We start from the raw sequence: 18977 nt of genomic DNA on the forward strand, positions 1-18977 counted from the left end.
CTCTCATTCCTTCACTACTTTTTTTTTCACTCCTTCACTTCCTTTCCTTTTTTAATGTAGATTATATTTTTTGTGAACATATATATTAATGTGCTCCTTGTTTTTTTTTTATTCTGCTTTTTTTCATTTTATTTCTTTTTTTTTCTTCTTCTCCATCTTTTTTTTTCTTTTCATTTTTCTTTTACTGTTTTTATATTTTTTTCTCAAAAAAAAAGTGATCAACCTTCCTTTCACCCTAAAACACAAATCTACACCCCTCTGCACACATCCCCCAACATGCTTCCTTCCTCTCACTCCTAACAATATTGCTTCCTTCCTCTCACTCCTAACAATATTGCTTCCTTCCTCTCACTCCTAACAATATTGCTTCCTTCCACCCTAGGAACCTCCCTTCCGCCTACTACCCCTAAGTGCACCCTCCTGCACATTTTCCCTGAGGATACTTCTTTCCTTCCTTCTAACCTTAACACAACCTCCCCTTTTTTTTTTTTTTTTTTTTTTCTTTCCTTCCTTTTCTTTCTTCCTATGTGGCTATCTCCACTATTGTGCATCCACCTGAACACATTCCTGCACACTCCCCTCAACATACCTCCTTCCTTTTTTTTTTTTTTTTTTTTTTTTATTTTCTTTGTTTTTTATTTTATTTTTATTTTATTTTTATTTTATTTTTTTTTTCTTTTTTCTTCTTAAAAATAAAAGTGACCAACTTTCTCCTTCCACCTCTAACACCCCATCCTTGCACCCCTTTGCACATTTACCACCTTCCCTCCACCTAACAACCCCTAAGGTGCACCCTTCTGCACACTTCCCTTAACATGCTTTCCTCCTTCCCTCCAACCTAAGAACCATCCTTCTTTCCAACCCTAACACCACCTAACAACCCAACTACCATCAGCCTTAACAACCTTCCTTCCACCCTAACACAATCTTCCTTTCGCCACCACCTAACAACCCTCTACGAAACACCCTAACAACCCACCTACCACAATCCGTAACACAACCCTCCCTCCACCTACCACCCCTAACAACCTTCCTTCCGCCTACAACCACCCACCTAACAACCCTTCCTTCCAGCAACCACCACTCCTAACAACCTTCCTTCCACCCTACCACCACCCCTAACAACCTTTCCTTCCACCTACCAACCTAACAACCTTCCTTCTTTCCAACCAAGCAAACATCAACTTCGTTCCACTTACAACCTAATAACCTTCCTTCCCTTTAGTATAAACCATGGTCTTCTTGGTTTGGTAACGACTCTTCTGGAAATGGAGGAAGAAGCAGGAAGAAAAGATCTATTGAGAGCACCTTTGATACACTCACAGAAAGCAGCTCAATATATGATTCAACGGATGACATCTCAACAATAGGTCCAACAGATCGAACAATGAATTCCACCACATTACGTTCTCGTCCTGCGCACACAAGACCGTCTACCCGAGGACACTCTGCCAGGGGAAGGCCAGGAAGGGAAGGAACAAATGCTACAAATAATAATAGTACACCAGGTCATCGACAAAATATAGGTTACGGTCGTATGTAACACCGTCACTGTGTAACACATTGTGGAATGTAACACTTTGGAATGTGGAAAGAGTTTGTGCCCCTCCCTCCCCGGAGGGGGAAGGACACATAAATAACACTGTGCATAGTTTATATATGCAGTGTACTAAAAAAAAAAAAGAAGAGACTTTCTTCTTTTTTTCTCCATTCTTTATTCTTCCTTCCCTTCTTATTCCTTCTTTCCTTCCTCATTCCTTCTTTCCTTTTTATTCCTTCTTTCCTCCTTTCTTTCCTTTATTTAGTATAATCTCCTACCTTCTTGGCTCCACAACAAAATTGGGAATAGCAGTAGCGGAGCCACGCACAGAAGAAACAGAAGATCCACCAAACATGATTTCAACACATTAACAGCGGACACCTCTTCATTATATACAAGAGATACTTCTATAACAGGTTCTATGGATGAATCTACTATATACAATAGGAGACCATTAACCCGAGGAGCAAGGAATAATAATGCACGACAGAAGAGGAATGTAGCTTACCAACGTATGTAACATGTGCCCTTCATTTATTACTAATAGTGTACATAATGTCTTCCCCTCCTCAAAACTATAATGATAATGCTAAGTTTGTGTACTGTGTATGTGTGTGGATGTGGAAAGAAGCAGAAATGGAAAATGACATTTTCTCTTTTCTTTTCTTTCCTTATTTTTCATTTGTGTATGTTTTTGAATAACTCTATATGGAAAGAAGAGTACTTCCCACAGGGGCAAAAAAGAAGAGGGAAAAAAGACTGCTTACCTCTTTTCAAAAAAGAATATTTATGTATTATAAGAAGAAAAAAAGGAAGGAATAAAAAAAAAAAGAAAAAAGGAAATAAATAAAAATAAAGGGAATACATTCATATATATGTATGAAATGTAATTTTTTACACTGGAAAGGAAAAAAGAGGAGAGAAAATAAGTGGGTTCAAATCACATTACATACACTGCTTATAAATGAGTTCTTCATATATTATCTGTCATGAAGTAAAAAAGAGGTATGAAAATTATTATTATATATCATTATTATTATATATTATTTATTATACATTATTATTATTATATATTATTTATTATACATTATTATTATTATTATTTTATATATCATTATTATTATGATGTAATCATGAGCAAAGGGGAAGGTGTATTAAAAGGGGGAAGGGGCGGGGCAGAAACAATAAGGTGGGAATACAAAAAATTCTTCCTTCTGTATATAATTAATATGCTTAATATAGTACCCCGTTTTATATTCCCCCTCCTTTCCTTCTTTTCATTTCATTCCCCTAAATATGTGCACACTCCCCCTCCCTTATTAATTATGAATGAATGTTCAAACTGTAAGAAGAGAAGAGAAGTGAAAAAAAAAGGAGGAAGTACTCCGTGCATATGTGAACTGTGCACAATATTTTTTTATTAATAGTTGATAAGAACCCCGCGCCCCCCCTTGTTTTTTAAATAGGAATGGAGTACGCATCAATAGTATATGTTCAAAATTCTGTTTTAAAGGAATAGTTACAATTTTTATATACATAACAATTGAAAGAGGAAGAATAGTGTAGTATAATATTCCTCGATCAATCATGCACTCTCCGTTAATATAGGGAACGAGTACGGAATGTATATGGGATAGTTTTCCATTTTTCTTTTCTTTTTCTCTATGCTGTTATTTCTATGTATTTATTCCTTTTTTTTTTTTTTTTTCAGTTATACATATGATGCCTCTATACATACGTATGTGTCATTGTTACTTTGCAACTGAGGAATATGTATGATAAGGATGTTAAAATTTCATGCACTGCCATGATTCTGAAATAGATAATGGTCTCCCAGGAGGAGGAATTCATACATATACATTTTGTACATAGATATAGGAGGAATGTACTTTAATATAAGTATTTATTCTGTATGCGAAAAAGAATATACACATTTGAACCATGTCACCGCCAGTAGGAGCAAAAACAAAACCACTAACGGTTCGTCCTCATCTGTTTAGAATGAATATACACACACATATTGTTCATATAATATCTAATGTATACAATAAACAAATGAAGGATGGTAATTGCGTAGAAATATATATATATGTACATATATCGGTATATATATATGTGTATATATATTTCCCACCAATTATTTCTACAGAAGAGTGAATTAGAAAAGCAGTTACTGACGAATACACAATATTATAGTAAATTCAACGGAGACACGGATCATTGTACACAATTAGGAAAAAATAAAAAGGACGTAGGGGAGAAGCTATCAGCTGCCTATTCTGAAGTCACAAAACATGCAGAAAGCATGGTGAATGCCTGGTGTTACGTAACTAACAAATTAAAAGAGGATAAGATGAACAGTGGTGAGTATTGTCTCTTTCTATATTTCTGGATAGGGAATATATTAGTAAACAGATTAAGCACCGTGTCGTTCTCCGAACCTATGCATACGATCTATACAGAATTGGGGAAACACGTTAAAGGGAATGATTGTACAGTAGTATACAATGATAATAACCAAACCACTTTCAATCAAAGAAAAACAGCATATGAGTACTTAACAGACTACGGAACAATACAGCAAAAATTAAGTGGAAGTCACCAGCTCTGTAATAAGGACTGCAGCAAATACCTAGAAGACAGTTACGCAGCCTATGATAAAGAGTATGATGGGTGCACAGGACAGGATCGTATTCCATATTGTCGGGAATTTGTAGGAAAGGATGGAAAACATCAAGGTACAAAATTAACAAAATTAACATGCCAAGTAGTGAATGAAACACAAATTCAAGCAAATATGGGAGGTGGCGGTAGCTCCATCCCTACCGCTATTATCTCTTCTACCCTGGCCACTACAGTGGGGTTACCTGCTGCCGTCGCTTTCTTCCTTTACAAAGTAAGTATATATATATACCATATATATATACATATACATATATATAGCATATATACATATGTATATATATAGACATATATATATAAATATATATATGTATGTAATACATATTTCCATTATTTCCTTCTTCTTATTTCAGTATCATCTTATACCTTTTGGAATAAAGAACACCCTCTTCGGTGGGAATAACAACAGAAACAATAATAGAAGCAGAAACAGAAGAAGGGAAAGAAGATCAGTTGATCATCATTTTGATGTATCCACAGAGAACAGTTCAACATTCGATTCAACGGACATTTCCACAATAGGAGACTGGTCAACAACATCATCATCTACCATCAACAGAACGAACAGAGGAAGAGCAAATAATAATAAAAGACAACGACGAAAAGCGAATATTAGTTACCAAAACATGTAATGTAACACCATCGTATGTAGAACGTCACATGTAATATTAAATGTAATATACCCCCCCGAGAGGGAGCACAAATAAGCGCAAAGTTCATAAAGCATGAACAATAAAAAGACCGTTCCTTTTTTTTTCTTTTCCTCCCTTCCCTTCCCCTTCTCTTCTTATTTCCCCTTTTTGAAACTTAAAACCGGAAAAATAAATAAATAAAAAAAAGGGAATAACATCGTACTAATTTTTTAAAAGTGTATTATAAATATACACTCTAAAAAAAAAAAAACAAAGATAGGAAGGATGTTCTATTGTATGAAATATAATAAGTATTCAAAAAGGGAAGGAAAGAGGGGAAGAAGGGGTAGAACCTCGGATGGGAATCTCAAATAATGGTATATACATAATATAATATGCACATATTCCCGCCATATATATATATAAACCACACAATATGTAAATTAAAGAATATTAATAATTTCTATGAATAATAGTAAAGCACGTTCCAATAATGCATACTGAAGTTTCCATATGGAAAAAAAAAAAAAAAAAAAAAGGTGAAGGAAGTAAAAATGAAAAATCTATAGCACACACGCTCAAAGAATTTTCTCCTCCTCAAATTTTTCAGCTTAAAAAGAGGAAGAAAACAAATGAAAAAAAAAAGAATCGGGCAATGAGTAAAATGTTGTTATCGCGAAATCATAAACAACAAGGAGAATGGTTCACTATAATTAATATTATTATAAATATACATATATACTTTTCTGTATTTAATTTATGCATTACCATGCAACTATATTTCTCCTTATATATACTATATTAGCATATTTCTTTCTTCATTCATTCCATAGATATGTACAATCCCTCCCCATTTACTACATATATTGAGCAGTATGCACATATGCATAAAGGAAAAAAGGGAAGGTGAAGTATTACGTGCATGTTGAACTGCTCATTACATACATATGTATATTAATAATTATTAATTAGTAATAATTATTAATAATTACTAATACTTAATAATTAGTAATAGTTATTAATAATTTTTTTTTTAATAATTCATTCTTTTTTAATAATACTAAAATGGAAGTTTGGTGTACACAACTGAAAATTTTTTCACCTAAGGAAAGAAAAATTGCACACTCCCTTATATACAGAGTAATGGAAATATATAAATAATAACATACATGCTCCTGATACATATATGTAGGTAATGTGTTGCTGCTGCCGCTTGAAAATTTTATATACAACATATATTATTGAAAAAACAAAAAAAATATCAAACTTACAATCATAAAACATTCCAAATTATACATACATACACAACAGAAAAATCTATACACAAAAACAATGACAATGGACAGTCAAGACTTTGAGGAAGAGGAAGTACTATGCACATTCCATTTTCCTTCCTATTCAAAAATGAACATATATATGCATACATATAGTTATATATATATATATAGTTATATATATATATACATATATATATATATGTATATGTATGTATATATGTACATATATATGTATATATATATATATATACTCCATTAACTACACCTATAGATGCCCACTTTAGAAAAAACTTTACCTTCCCATCAAAATTTCTACAAAATGTTCGATGAGAACACAGATGGATATGAAGGAGCCTGCAACAGTGAATTAACTGCCCTCGAGGCTTTGAAAGGCAAAATGGGGGACCATGCTCAGGACATTATGAACGCCGCATGTTACGTTCACGGCGAACATCAAAAAGAAGGAAGATTGTTCCAAGAGGGAGCCTGCTATTTCCTCTACTTTTGGATTGGGCAAACATTATTTAGTAGTTCCAAAGTTACCGGAGTACAGGGAATCCTAAAATCTATATGTTCAGAACTGATGACCAAAATATTTAAGACTCATGGTTGTAAAGACATATGTGATGAAGTTGACAAAACCACATTCAATGATAGAAAAACAGTATTTGATTTCTTATATGACCATACTACTCTTCGTGAATTATTAAAGAATGGTGGATCGAACGTTATTGAGGAATGTTCAAGTTACATAGAAAAGGTCTAAACAGCAAAAGCGAAAGTGGAAGCGAGTTGTGAACAGCAAATTTATAAGCAAAAAGGTTACTGTCAAAATTTTCGGTTTGGAAATTGGCCCACCATTCAGATAGAACTGCACAAATTGGAAGATGCACTAAAAAATGCACAACAACGTATAGCAAAGGAAGCACAATCCACACAATCCAAATTAGAAGAAGCCGTACGTTCTGCTACTACAACGTCTTCCCTTTCTTCCATCTTTGGCACCCTAGCAACAATAGGTGCCCCTTTCTTATTATATAAGGTACAATTACCACAACAAAATGAACAAAATATACATATATATACATACATATATATTCCTATATATATACATATACACATATATATGTACATATATATACTTCATATATATATGTATATGAAGTATATATTCCATCCTTTCCCCACCTCCCTTGCCGTTCCGTTACATTCCTCTTTAATTCAGTATGATCTTTTACCTTATGGAATAAAAAGCACCCTCTTTGGACATAATAATAAAAGTAGAAGTATAAGGAAAAGATCAACATCCCGACAACAACAACAACAAGAACAATTTGACGACTCTACCTCAGAAAGTGCTTCCAGAACAATATATAATGATGATGGTGGAACAGAATATTCCACAGCATCAGAATATGATGCATCACCACCATCATCTACCAGGAGGGGGACAAGTAATAAAAGGAAACATCGGGGGCAACAAAGACAGCAACATCAGCAAAATGTAGCCTACCATCGCATATAATGTACACTTTAGGGATGATAAAAAAAATAACCGGGGAACAGAATTCATAGAGTGTGTAAGGAATTGAAGGATATATTTTTCTTTCCTATTTTGTCCTATTTTACACTATTTTTGCTTTTTTTCTTTTTTCATATATTAATTCAAAGAAAAGGAAGAAAAAAGAGAAGGAAGGAAAGGGAATAAAACAACAATTCCTTCTTCAGGAAAAAAGGGAACATTACCTTCCCTCAGAAGGGAAGGAAAAGGAACAACTTCCTCCCTCCTTGAGGAAGGAAAGGAAGAAATATTACCTTTTCAACAAGGGGAGAAACTTCCCCAAAAAGAAGGTTCCCTTCCCAAGGGAACAACTTCCTAGGTGGGGGAAGGGAAGGAACATAACATTGCCTTCCTAAATGGGATGAAAAGGAAGAAAGAAGGGAAGTGAAAAACAATTCCCTCCTTGCGGAAGGAAGGGAACAACGTTCCCTCTTGAGGAAAGGAAGGTACCTTCCCTGAAGGGAAGGAAAGGAACAATTGTACCTTTAAAAATTTTAATCTCCCCCTTCTTAAACACCTTCTTAAACCCTTTTAAACACCTTAAAACCCCTTGAGCACTTTAAGCACTTCGAGCAGTTTTAAAACGCTGAATTCTTTAAATTCATGTAACTCTCCCTTATTTCTATGAAGCGGAAAGAAAAAGAAAAATAGAAATGAGCATATGAAGGTGTAAAAGTATAATATAAATTGAAGAAGGTGAAAGGAAAGAAAGCTCAGATGATAGAATACATATGTACTATATAGGTGAATTACTCGTAAAGTACTTATCATAAAAGGGGGGGAAAAAAAAAAAGGATGGAGCAAATTAGTATTACTGAATAGGCATAAACAAAAGGGGGATGGTGGGTGTACCATAAAAAGTAGTACTATAGAAAAATGAGAACATATTTTTTTCTGAAATATATAATTCATTGAACTCTTCGTACTGCATCTTTTTTTAATTTATTTCATGAATTCATATTCCTCAATGAGTACCGGAAAGCGTACACATTTGCCAGAGGAAAAAAGAAAAAAGTACTCCGTGTATAAACTGTTGTATCTGTTATGCGTTAAAAAAAATTTCCCAATTAAACATTCTTCAAATACTAATAAGAAAGTATAAAATAAATAGTACATGTTATAGCATGTTTTTCCACATATATATGTTGAAAGGAACAATATTTTCTAGGTATGTGTACATGGACTAATAACGGAGAGGGAGGTGCGTGTATAAAAAATAGTATAGTATTCCGAGTATTCCCGTATCATCCAATAATGCAGTGAATGAAGAACATATGAAAGTCCAACTTCTTTCCTTCTATTTCGCTATTTCATAGCATATTTGCTCCTACGTTTGGCTTATATATGTGCACATCTAATGATCTTGATACATGTGTATGCGTTATTATTACCTAAAGATTTAACAACGTATGTACAATTTTGGGGGAAATAAAAATTCAATAGGCACAATTATAGAACAAGCAGAAGTTCTTACATACATCATTTTTTAAATTCCAAATGTGAACACACATATAATGAACACATTTCTGACTTAAATTTATTATGTATAAAAGTATACACATATGTAAACAATGACACAAACGAAGGGGCAGGTACGGACGGTTATTCCCTTTCTTTCTTCCATACATAGAATAGATAATATAATAGTGCTATGCACATACAATGCTTCCATGTACGCAGTGTAATAATGTATTGAAAGGGGGGAAATGTTCAAACACATAGGATTGTCATATTCTTCATTCATTGTATTTATAGGAAGGGGAACAATGTTTGGATGCATTACCTTCAAATCAAGCGTATGAAAATTTCAAATTGAACGGGAAATCCCACAGTAATAATGGATCCGTCAGTGGAATAAAAAGTGATCTCGAAAGTGCATTACAAGACAAACTGACGACTACTGATTGTGTAGGTGAAATAGCTGGTACCTGGTTTTACATAACGCAAATGATGAGAAACAGTGATCCATCCTATACAGATCGCTGTAATTTCTTCTATAATTGGTTGGGAGAAATCGTGTATGAGAAATTAAAGGAAACGGGACAGTTCCAAAAAACTATGAGTGATATATACACAACACTGGATAGTAAGTTCCCCAATGATAAGTGTAAAATTGTGGACCATAATCTTCCCGGAATTAGCTTTAATCATAGGAAAACAGTATTTGATTATTCTTACAACCATGGAACTATGGAAAATGAGTTCCTGGCAAGTAAGGCTGGTTGTGCAGAGGAATATTCACGTTACTTGGAAAAAATTAATGCAGATTATGAATCTATAAAATCGTCCTGTTCGAGGCAAGGAACTAAACAATACTGTAGAGATCTTGGAAATATATTTCTTGATGATAACAGTCCAGAAAAGTTAAAAGCAAAATTTGACAAAAAGATTGAAGAGGAACGCGCAGCAAAGGTAAGAATAGCAAGGAACACACATCCTTAGTTTCTATATACCAAGTGGATATATTTTTAATAATATACACACACACATACATATACACACATACACATATATACACGCACATATATATACCTACACACATGTACATACAGACGTATATATACCTATATACATATATACGTATGTATATACATATATATATTTATTTATATATACCATATATATATCTATATGTATTTAATGTAGGTGTGCGTACCCATATATATGTGGAAAAGCACATACTTGCATACTCTACGCTCTTTGCTAATATATATATTTTTAGGAGAAATGTTTCAAGGATTTACCCTCACAAAAAATATACAATGCATTCGATGAAGGCAGAACGTGTACCATAGGGACGGATGGGCAGAAGTGTAATGGACAGAAGAAGGGGGACATAGAGTCAACGTTAAATTCATACAAATATATTAAAGATGAGACATTAGCCAGGAAAATCGTGCAAAACTGGTGTTACATACACAACAAAGTGAACAGTAGCGATGTGTTCTATAAGGAACGTTGTCACTTTTTCTATTATTGGTTAGGGGACAAAGTGAAAGACAAGTTGCCTGAAGGTCACGCATTGTCAACTGCCATGAATAATATGCACAATCAACTACATAGATTCCAATGCAAGAATCAATGTGATAATCCATACCCTGATAATGATAGCTTGATCATTTTCGAGAATGGTAAAAAACTATTCGATTATTATTATAACTATGCTGCTCTTCAGAAAGGCACAGATTGTAATGCAACTTCATGCAGTTCAACATATGAGCAATATCTGAGCAAGGCCAAATCAGCATATTCAACTATAAATGGTATTTGTAATGGTAATAGTAGTGGTATCTATTGTACAGAATTTATGAGTAAGATTCAAGAGGAAAAAATTAAGGAACCAACAGATTTCATATGTAGATCAGTAGGCAAACCACAGAGCATGGTACTTGAAGCAACTTTACGTTCAAATGAGGGATTAAATGGAACTCCGGGACATGAAAGAGGTAAGCACAGAATAAAACTATCTCCTAAGTGAAGTTACTCTTTACCACCCCGCTCCCTCCACATCTTAGGAAGTTATTCTTTACTCATCCTCCCCCCCCTTCCTCTTAAAAGGGTTACTCTTTACATCCACCTGAACCCTTAAAGTGACTGTCTCTGTTAAAATAACTTCAGCAGTCTCATACCCAATGGAGGGGAGACGCATATTTCCAAACGAAGTGCATGCACCAGAAGAGGGTGCACTTAAAAGGAACAAAAAAAGGATTACATTGAAATTAATTTTATTATTTTTTATGTTAAGGTGCAAAAGCAGAAGGAGCACAGAATCAAGGAAAAAAAACCGAAGGAGCTCAAAACCAAGGTAAAAAGGCAGGAGCACAAAATCAAGGAAAGAAAGCTGAAGGTGGTAGTGCTCCTAGAAGCATCGCCCCTGCTGCTGTGTCTGCTGGTGGAATTGCCGCAGTAGGACTACCTGTGGTTTTGTTTTTTTTATATAAAGTAATAATTACAATTACCATAATAATTGCAATTGTCCATTACTATTATAATTATAATTATAATTGAAATTATGAATAGAAACATATATATATATTAGTTATTTTTATTTTTCTCCATTTAAAAATGAATGTTAAAAAAATAAATGCTAAAGTAAAATGAATGTTTAAAATAAAATGTGAATGCTTAAAATGTGAGCAATAATTGTACCTATATATATATATATTCTGCGCACATGTGCTTACCTCCCTCCCCATCTCTTGCCCCTTTCCTTTTTCCCTTACTTCAGCACACATCATTATTCGGTGGGATAAAAAGCTCCTTTGGGGGTAGTAGCAGAAGAAAAAGGAGGTCCGTCCAACGAGATATAAACACATTCTCAGATGATTCTACAGACACCTCCACAACATTATATTCAACAATGGACACCGCAACATTCGACTCTACAGACAATTCTACCATATATAATATGTCACCACCTTATGGAAGAAGAGGAGGAACAAATAGTAGGAACGGACGAAAAAATATACGTTATCAAAGCATGTAACCCTATTGAGTAAACATGTTCTCTCCACGCACCTAACATGGTCGTATGAGTATATAATGTTCTCCTATTTTTTTTCTTTTTTTGCTTCTTTATTTTTTATTCCTTTTCTTCATATTTCTTTCGCTTTTTTCCTTCCTTTCATTTGTGAGTTTAAATAACAACTTGAGATAAGGTACTTCCAAAAAGGAGCGCACAAAGAAGAAAAAAAAAAAAATTAAAGAAAAAGTGCTGAACTTTTTCAAAGAAAAAAATGTATTCATGTATTATAAGGAAAAAAAAAAGGAATGGAAAAAGAGAAAAGTTTATAAAAATAACAACCTGTAAAAGGAAAAAAATAAAAACTTTTGTAAAAGGAAAAATTTAAAAAAATTAAAGAATTAAAATATAATAGAAAAAAAGGAGAACAGGTACACATTAGTATATAATAGAATATGATCTACATTAGAAAAGAACGAAAGAAGAACGGAAAGTAGATGTGAACAGCTCAACTAACGCAAATGTGCATATTATATTTGAATGTGTATTCATGAACAGTGTACCCTTATGCACACATGATTTGTATGACGTATATAATAATATAATGTTTCGGGAATAATTATGCATCGCGGAATGTTAAAAATAAGTGCATCAAGAACATATGGGAATTCCTGATTTTTTTTTTTCTTCTTTTTTTTGCTTATTATTTTTCTGTTTATATGGACTTACTGTTGCTTTAAATATGTGCAAGCAGGTATGTAATACATATATATATGTAATGTGATCTAATTCAGGTGTTAAGTAATGTATTACTTGCTGGGGAGGAAGTGAATTTTTTTAATATAGGCTTCATAATCATCCGAGGGGGTGTACCAAAATTCTTACATATGTTTATTGTATATGAATATATATAGAAGGAAGAACACACAGCACAATTTTTGAACATAGAATTCAAATTAAACATACAACAGAAAAATATTCCGTTATAAACCATGACATAAATCATGGTGCTACAGGTAGGTGGAGTACTACACACATTCATTCCCTATTCAAAAATGCATATATATACAATATACATCGTGTGTATGTGTGTATATTTAATTTTATGCGCACCATTTAATTAAAGAAAAAAAGGCAAAAAGAGGCAACACGAACACACATATGAATGTACATATGAAAGTATATATGAACGGACATTCCATGTTGTAATTACATCTATATAGGACGAGCAGAAGGTAAGTGAACTACCTTCACGGAAAATGTATAAAAAATTCGAAGATGATACGGGTCATACTGAGTGTGATGCTACTCAACAAATAGCAAGTACTTGGGCGTCATATCCATATATTAGCCCACATGAGGACAAAATTAAACATGGTTTATGTTATGTATCTCAAATGAAAGTTAAGAATGAATTATATTTGAAGCCTTGTACTTTTTTATTTTATTGGATAGTTGATATTATAACGAACGGAGAACCGCCGAATTCCGATTTCCCTGGAGTCACTACGCAAGTTCATAAATTACTGCAGCAATTTAATTCTGAGTGGGAGTGTAAAAATATATACCAAGGTATTAGCAAGGACCTCTTTGAAAATAGTAAAATATTATTCGACTTTCTCCAAGACAATCGTGCTATACAGACTGCATTAAGCAAGAGTAACTATAACTGTAGTGAGGGATATAAGGATTATCGCCAAAAACTGGAAGGAGCATATAATAATATGAGCAGTACGTGTCCTATTGATAGTGAAGATCAGTGTTGTAAAGATTTTAATGGTATGAATAAGAACCTCGTTCAAGTAGGAATATCAAATTTCATATGTAGCGAAGTGAGTAAACCAGAATCTGGACATGTGCAAGTTCAGACTAGCCATGATATTCATTCAGCACCTAAAATTGGTGGCAACTCCAACCCTACCACTATTATCTCTTCTATACTGGCCACTACAGTGGGGTTACCTGCGTCCATCGCTTTCTTCCTTTACAAAGTAAGTATATATATATACCCCATATATACATATACATATATGTACATATATACATATGTATATATGTAGACGTATATACATATATATATGATATATATATGTATAAGTGGATATTCCCTTATTTCCTTTAACAATTTTCAGTATAACCTTTTACCTTCATGGCTACATAACAAATTAGGAGGAGGGAACAGAAGAGGAAGGAGAGGGAGATCAACCGGACCCAACTTTGACGACGACACATTAACAACAACAGACAGTTCAACAATAGGAGGTTCTACAACAACGGACGATTATTATTCCACTTCAGATTCGACTGATACTTCTACCATATATAATGGACCATCGAACAGAAGAAGAACGGGAAGAACAGGAAGAACAAATACGGTACCAAATAGGCGAACTAATATACGTTATCATGCAACGTAATGTCGCCCTCAATTAACTACACCTAACATATAATACCACCACTCCACGCTAATACCACAGCACTCTAATAATACCACCACACCACACCAACCACACAACTCCACACTAATAATAATACCACACTAACAGCAACACCACACTAACAGCAACACCACACTAAAATACACTACACTATGCTACTATTATATAGTGTGACAAATTATGTAATATATATGCACTGATGAGGACGCAAGGAGGGAAGGAAAAAAAAGAAATTTAATCCCTTCCACCCTCCTCCATTTTAGTGTGCGCAAGAAGAAAGGGATGACTTACTCACTACTCTTCTTTTGAAGTGTTTTTTTTTTTTTTATTAATTTTTTTACCATTATATCTAAAATTAAAAGGAGCAAATAAAAAATTGTGATCGCAAACATGCACATGTACAACGCAGCGTTGTACACCTATACATCTATATATATATAACATATATATATAATTAGCACATATATATATGGAAATATATATATAATTTTAATGCTCAAAATATGTAGGTAAGTTGCTCCTCCCATTGCACCGTTAGAAGGAAAGTGCGTTGTTGAAAATTGAGCAATATTCTCCTTGAGAGAATTGACCAATATTGAATATTATTTTTTTTTTACATAATGTAATATTTAATGAAATATTTAATGAAATATTCAATGTAATATTTAATAATAAAAAAAAATATATGTGTGTTTTGTTAATTTTGCATTATGACATCACCTATATTAATTGTTGTGCATTTTAATTACTCTTTCATTTGAAGTTCATTTACACACCTTTAAAATGAAAAAAGCAGTAAATCTACCGCGCACAGAATACTACTGAATTAACATTCTATGCTCACGAAGGAATAATAATAATCATACAATCTATTTAATGTAAATTAGAAAAGAAAAAAACCTACATTTTTACTTTCTAAACTTATCCTTCATTCTAAAAAGGAATCAAAATTAAATAAATAAAAAAAAATACGAACAGGAGCAAAATGATGTTCTCCGCAAAATACCTCGTATTCATCTTGATACTTTGCTGTTGGGCGCAATATAACCACTATGTATGACAATTACTATTTCATTTTAAAAATTTGTGCATAATCATTATTATGGTTCATTTTTTTTTTTTTTGTGTGCGTGCAGAAAATGGAAAAAAAAAAAAATTTCCTCTTTGCTTTATTATAACAATTGTGCATTGTATAAATTATGAATGCACTTTTCTTTTATGTGTTTTAGGTAACTGCTCTAGGTAAAAAAACAGCACATAGTAGAAACAGTACCCATCAACATAATCACCACGTTGATGAAAGTGTGAGCACACTATTAACACAGCAGACCAATACACCACCCTCAACATCAGATCACGATGAATTATATTCTGATGTTAGTGAAGATTCCCTTGAGAATGTCACATTAAAAGAAGGAATGAAAAAATTAAAATCCACCAACTACAACAACAGCAGCAACAACAGCAATAATCCATCAGAGAAGGCACCATTCATGAAGAATAAGGATATAAATGAAAAAGTAAAAAACGGACGCAAGGAATTATTGAAGAAATTACTATTTCCCAAGGTTATGAGTAAACTTTCATTATGTTCCGTGTTAGTTCTCTCAGTTGTTTATCCATTAGTTCTCTGTTCCATTCAACCGGTTATTTCCCTTATGAAAATTTTTTTTTCCACTTGGGGCACAGAATCATATAATGCAATTATCTTTACATTTCAGTTAATTATTGGATTAGTCTATTTGTGGGTGGTATTAGGATTTTATTACACTAAGGGGAAGAAAAAATATAATAAGTAGCATTTGGTCATATATACCAATTTCAGAAGCAAACAACAAACACAAACATAGACAAATATAAAAAATTGGAAGGAGGAAGAATGGAAGGGAAGGAAATGGCGCAGTTGTTCTTGCATCCTTTTTTTTTTTTTATGAACAAATGTTGTACATTATTATCAAGATTTCCATACATTTGTTTACATAGGAACTCTCTCATTTTGCGTTATACTATCTTTTTGTGTGCGTGTCTGTGCATAGAATAATGGGTGTCTGTGTATACATTAACGAATGTCTGTTCATACATGCACAAAACAGTTACGTACAGAAAACGTACGTACAATATATCTACGTACAGAAAAGGTACGTACAATACATCTACGTACAGAAAAGGTACGTGCAATACATCTACGTACAGAACACTTACGTACAGAAAAGGTACGTACAACACGTAGAATGTACAATACTTGTAGTGCACGTACTCATATTGATGGGAACACTCATATTGATTGGAATGGGTACAAATATAAATGAGGAAGAAAAGTTCCATGTGCTCTCTGTGCTGCACATGCGTGCATGAATTAACATAAAATGTAGGAAGAATTCTGTCCTGATTACAGAAGGGAAAGTTCCGATCACAGCACTTACATCATCCCTTCCATCAGGGGGACTCCTTTAATAAACTTCCCCCTTGCATTCCCTTATATATAGTACTTGTGCAATAGTATGGTTATTTATAGAAAATTGGAAAAAAAAATTTTCCAAAGAGAATTTTACACTTATATAATTGTAATATCATGAATATTACAATCAACACTCACTACAATGGAACAGCAGGGAACTTATAAACTCCATTCACCCTTTCACCTTATATATGTAACGCATTGTTCCTGAATTTTACTTATAACCCTCAAAAGAGGGGGGGGAAGGGAAGTAATGTATGCATATGTGCAACGACTAAATACATATATACTATATATATATGTAATGTATATATATATATATATGTATATAAATCTTTTCCCCCTGCTTCCACACATACATATATATGAATAAATGAGTATTTTTTTTCGTATATATACACACACACTCTCCGTGTGGAGTTATATATATGCATATGTGCATACATTAATTTTGCACTATATATGGGGTTGAGCTACTTCCATTAAAGACTAATAAATATGAATAAATACTAAATAAATATTGAATAAATATGGATAAATGTGGGCACTCGATAAAAAGGGTAGGATGATCTGTGTATATATGAACTATATATATTAATATTTTCTAATAACCCTACCCTTTTAAAACACACACGACAATAAAACACAACAACAACAATTAAAGCATAAATGAATAGAATATATGCTAAAAAATTTTCTATCAAAAGGGTATTATATGATTATATATCAAAAGAGGGATGCGCATGATATAAATAATATATATAATGCTCCAATATACACGATCCAATGCACAACGTATACAATGTACAAGGTGTACAATGTACAAAGTGTAAAATGTGCACATATAATAACTTAATACATATGCATATAATGTGTTAGCCCTACTCGAAAAATTAAAACAACACATATATATACTACTGCTGAAGAAGGAAGAAAGAAAAATAAAAATTTCCAATATTCCACAACCTTCCACACTTCCGCATTCCATACACTTACCATTCATCCAAACTTACAATCCAATTCAATCATACAATACAATCATCATCCTAAGGAAGAAACAAACAAAGATTTCACACCATCCCTTTATAAGGAGTGAATAGATATATATAAGCAACCCCCCCCCAAAAAAAAGTGTTCACCATTTACAAGAGAAGAAAAATATATAACACACACATAAACAATGGTCACAACATTAGAGGTTTAATTTTTTATTTAAAAATTGATGCACAAATATAATAAGTAGAATATTATACGTATTATATAATGGAAGAAAGAATGTGTGACAAATACATAGGAGTACATATATACATGTGTACATATTCAGGGTTCAGGGTTCAGGTTTAGGGTTCAGGGTTTAGGGTTCAGGGTTTAGGGTTTAAGGTTTAGGGTTCAGGGTTTAGGGTTCAGGGTTTTTTTTTTTTTTTTTTTTTTTTTTTTTTTTTTTTTTTTTTTTTTTTTTTTTTTTTTTTTTTTTTTTTTTTTTTTTTTTTTTTTTTTTTTTTTTTTTTTTTTTTTTTTTTTTTTTTTTTTTTTTTTTTTTTTTTTTTTTTTTTTTTTTTTTTTTTTTAGGGTTTAGGTTTAGGGTTCAGGGTTTAGGGTTCAGGGTTTAGGGTTTAGGTTTAGGGTTTAGGGTTCAGGGTTCAGGGTTTAGGGGTTTAGGGTTTAGGGGGTTTAGGGTTAGGGTTTAGGGGTTTCAGGGTTTAGGGTTTTAGGGTTTAGGGTTTAGGGTTTAGGGTTCAGGGTTTAGGGGTTTAGGGTTTAGGGTTTAGGGTTTTAGGGTTTAGGGGTTTAGGGTTTAGGGTTCAGGGTTTAGGGTTTCAGGGTTTAGGGTTTAGGTTTTTTTTAGGGTTTAGGGTTTTAGGGTTCAGGGGTTTAGGGTTTAGGGTTTAGGGTTCAGGGTTTTAGGGTTTAGGGTTTAGGGTTCGTT

At 33.1% G+C, this 18977-nt stretch overlaps 3 protein-coding genes across 3 annotated transcripts; all 3 read left to right on the forward strand.

Moving 5' to 3' along the window:
* Positions 1-3845: 3845 nt before the first annotated feature.
* Positions 3846-4854, forward strand: PCOAH_00019300 (Uncharacterized protein; the record flags this gene model as incomplete). The annotated part of the gene is made up of 2 exons (XM_020058739.1): positions 3846-4436; positions 4576-4854. 2 exons carry the CDS (start codon positions 3846-3848, stop codon positions 4852-4854), a joined length of 870 nt encoding a protein of 289 aa, XP_019914226.1.
* A 4409-nt stretch (positions 4855-9263) lies between these two features.
* PCOAH_00019310 (KIR protein) lies at positions 9264-11602 on the forward strand (the record flags this gene model as incomplete). Its single annotated transcript, XM_020058740.1, has 4 exons — positions 9264-9284; positions 9448-10104; positions 10430-11077; positions 11450-11602. 4 exons carry the CDS (start codon positions 9264-9266, stop codon positions 11600-11602), a joined length of 1479 nt encoding a protein of 492 aa, XP_019914122.1.
* A 1556-nt stretch (positions 11603-13158) lies between these two features.
* On the forward strand, positions 13159-14878 carry PCOAH_00019320 (KIR-like CYIR protein; the record flags this gene model as incomplete). The annotated part of the gene is made up of 4 exons (XM_020058741.1): positions 13159-13170; positions 13378-14145; positions 14287-14554; positions 14856-14878. The coding sequence occupies 4 exons, from the start codon at positions 13159-13161 to the stop codon at positions 14876-14878; spliced, it is 1071 nt and encodes a 356-aa protein (XP_019914008.1).
* Positions 14879-18977: the final 4099 nt, after the last annotated feature.

Source organism: Plasmodium coatneyi, chromosome 7, assembly GCF_001680005.1.
Source record: "Plasmodium coatneyi strain Hackeri chromosome 7, complete sequence".
Lineage (NCBI taxonomy): Eukaryota > Apicomplexa > Aconoidasida > Haemosporida > Plasmodiidae > Plasmodium > Plasmodium coatneyi.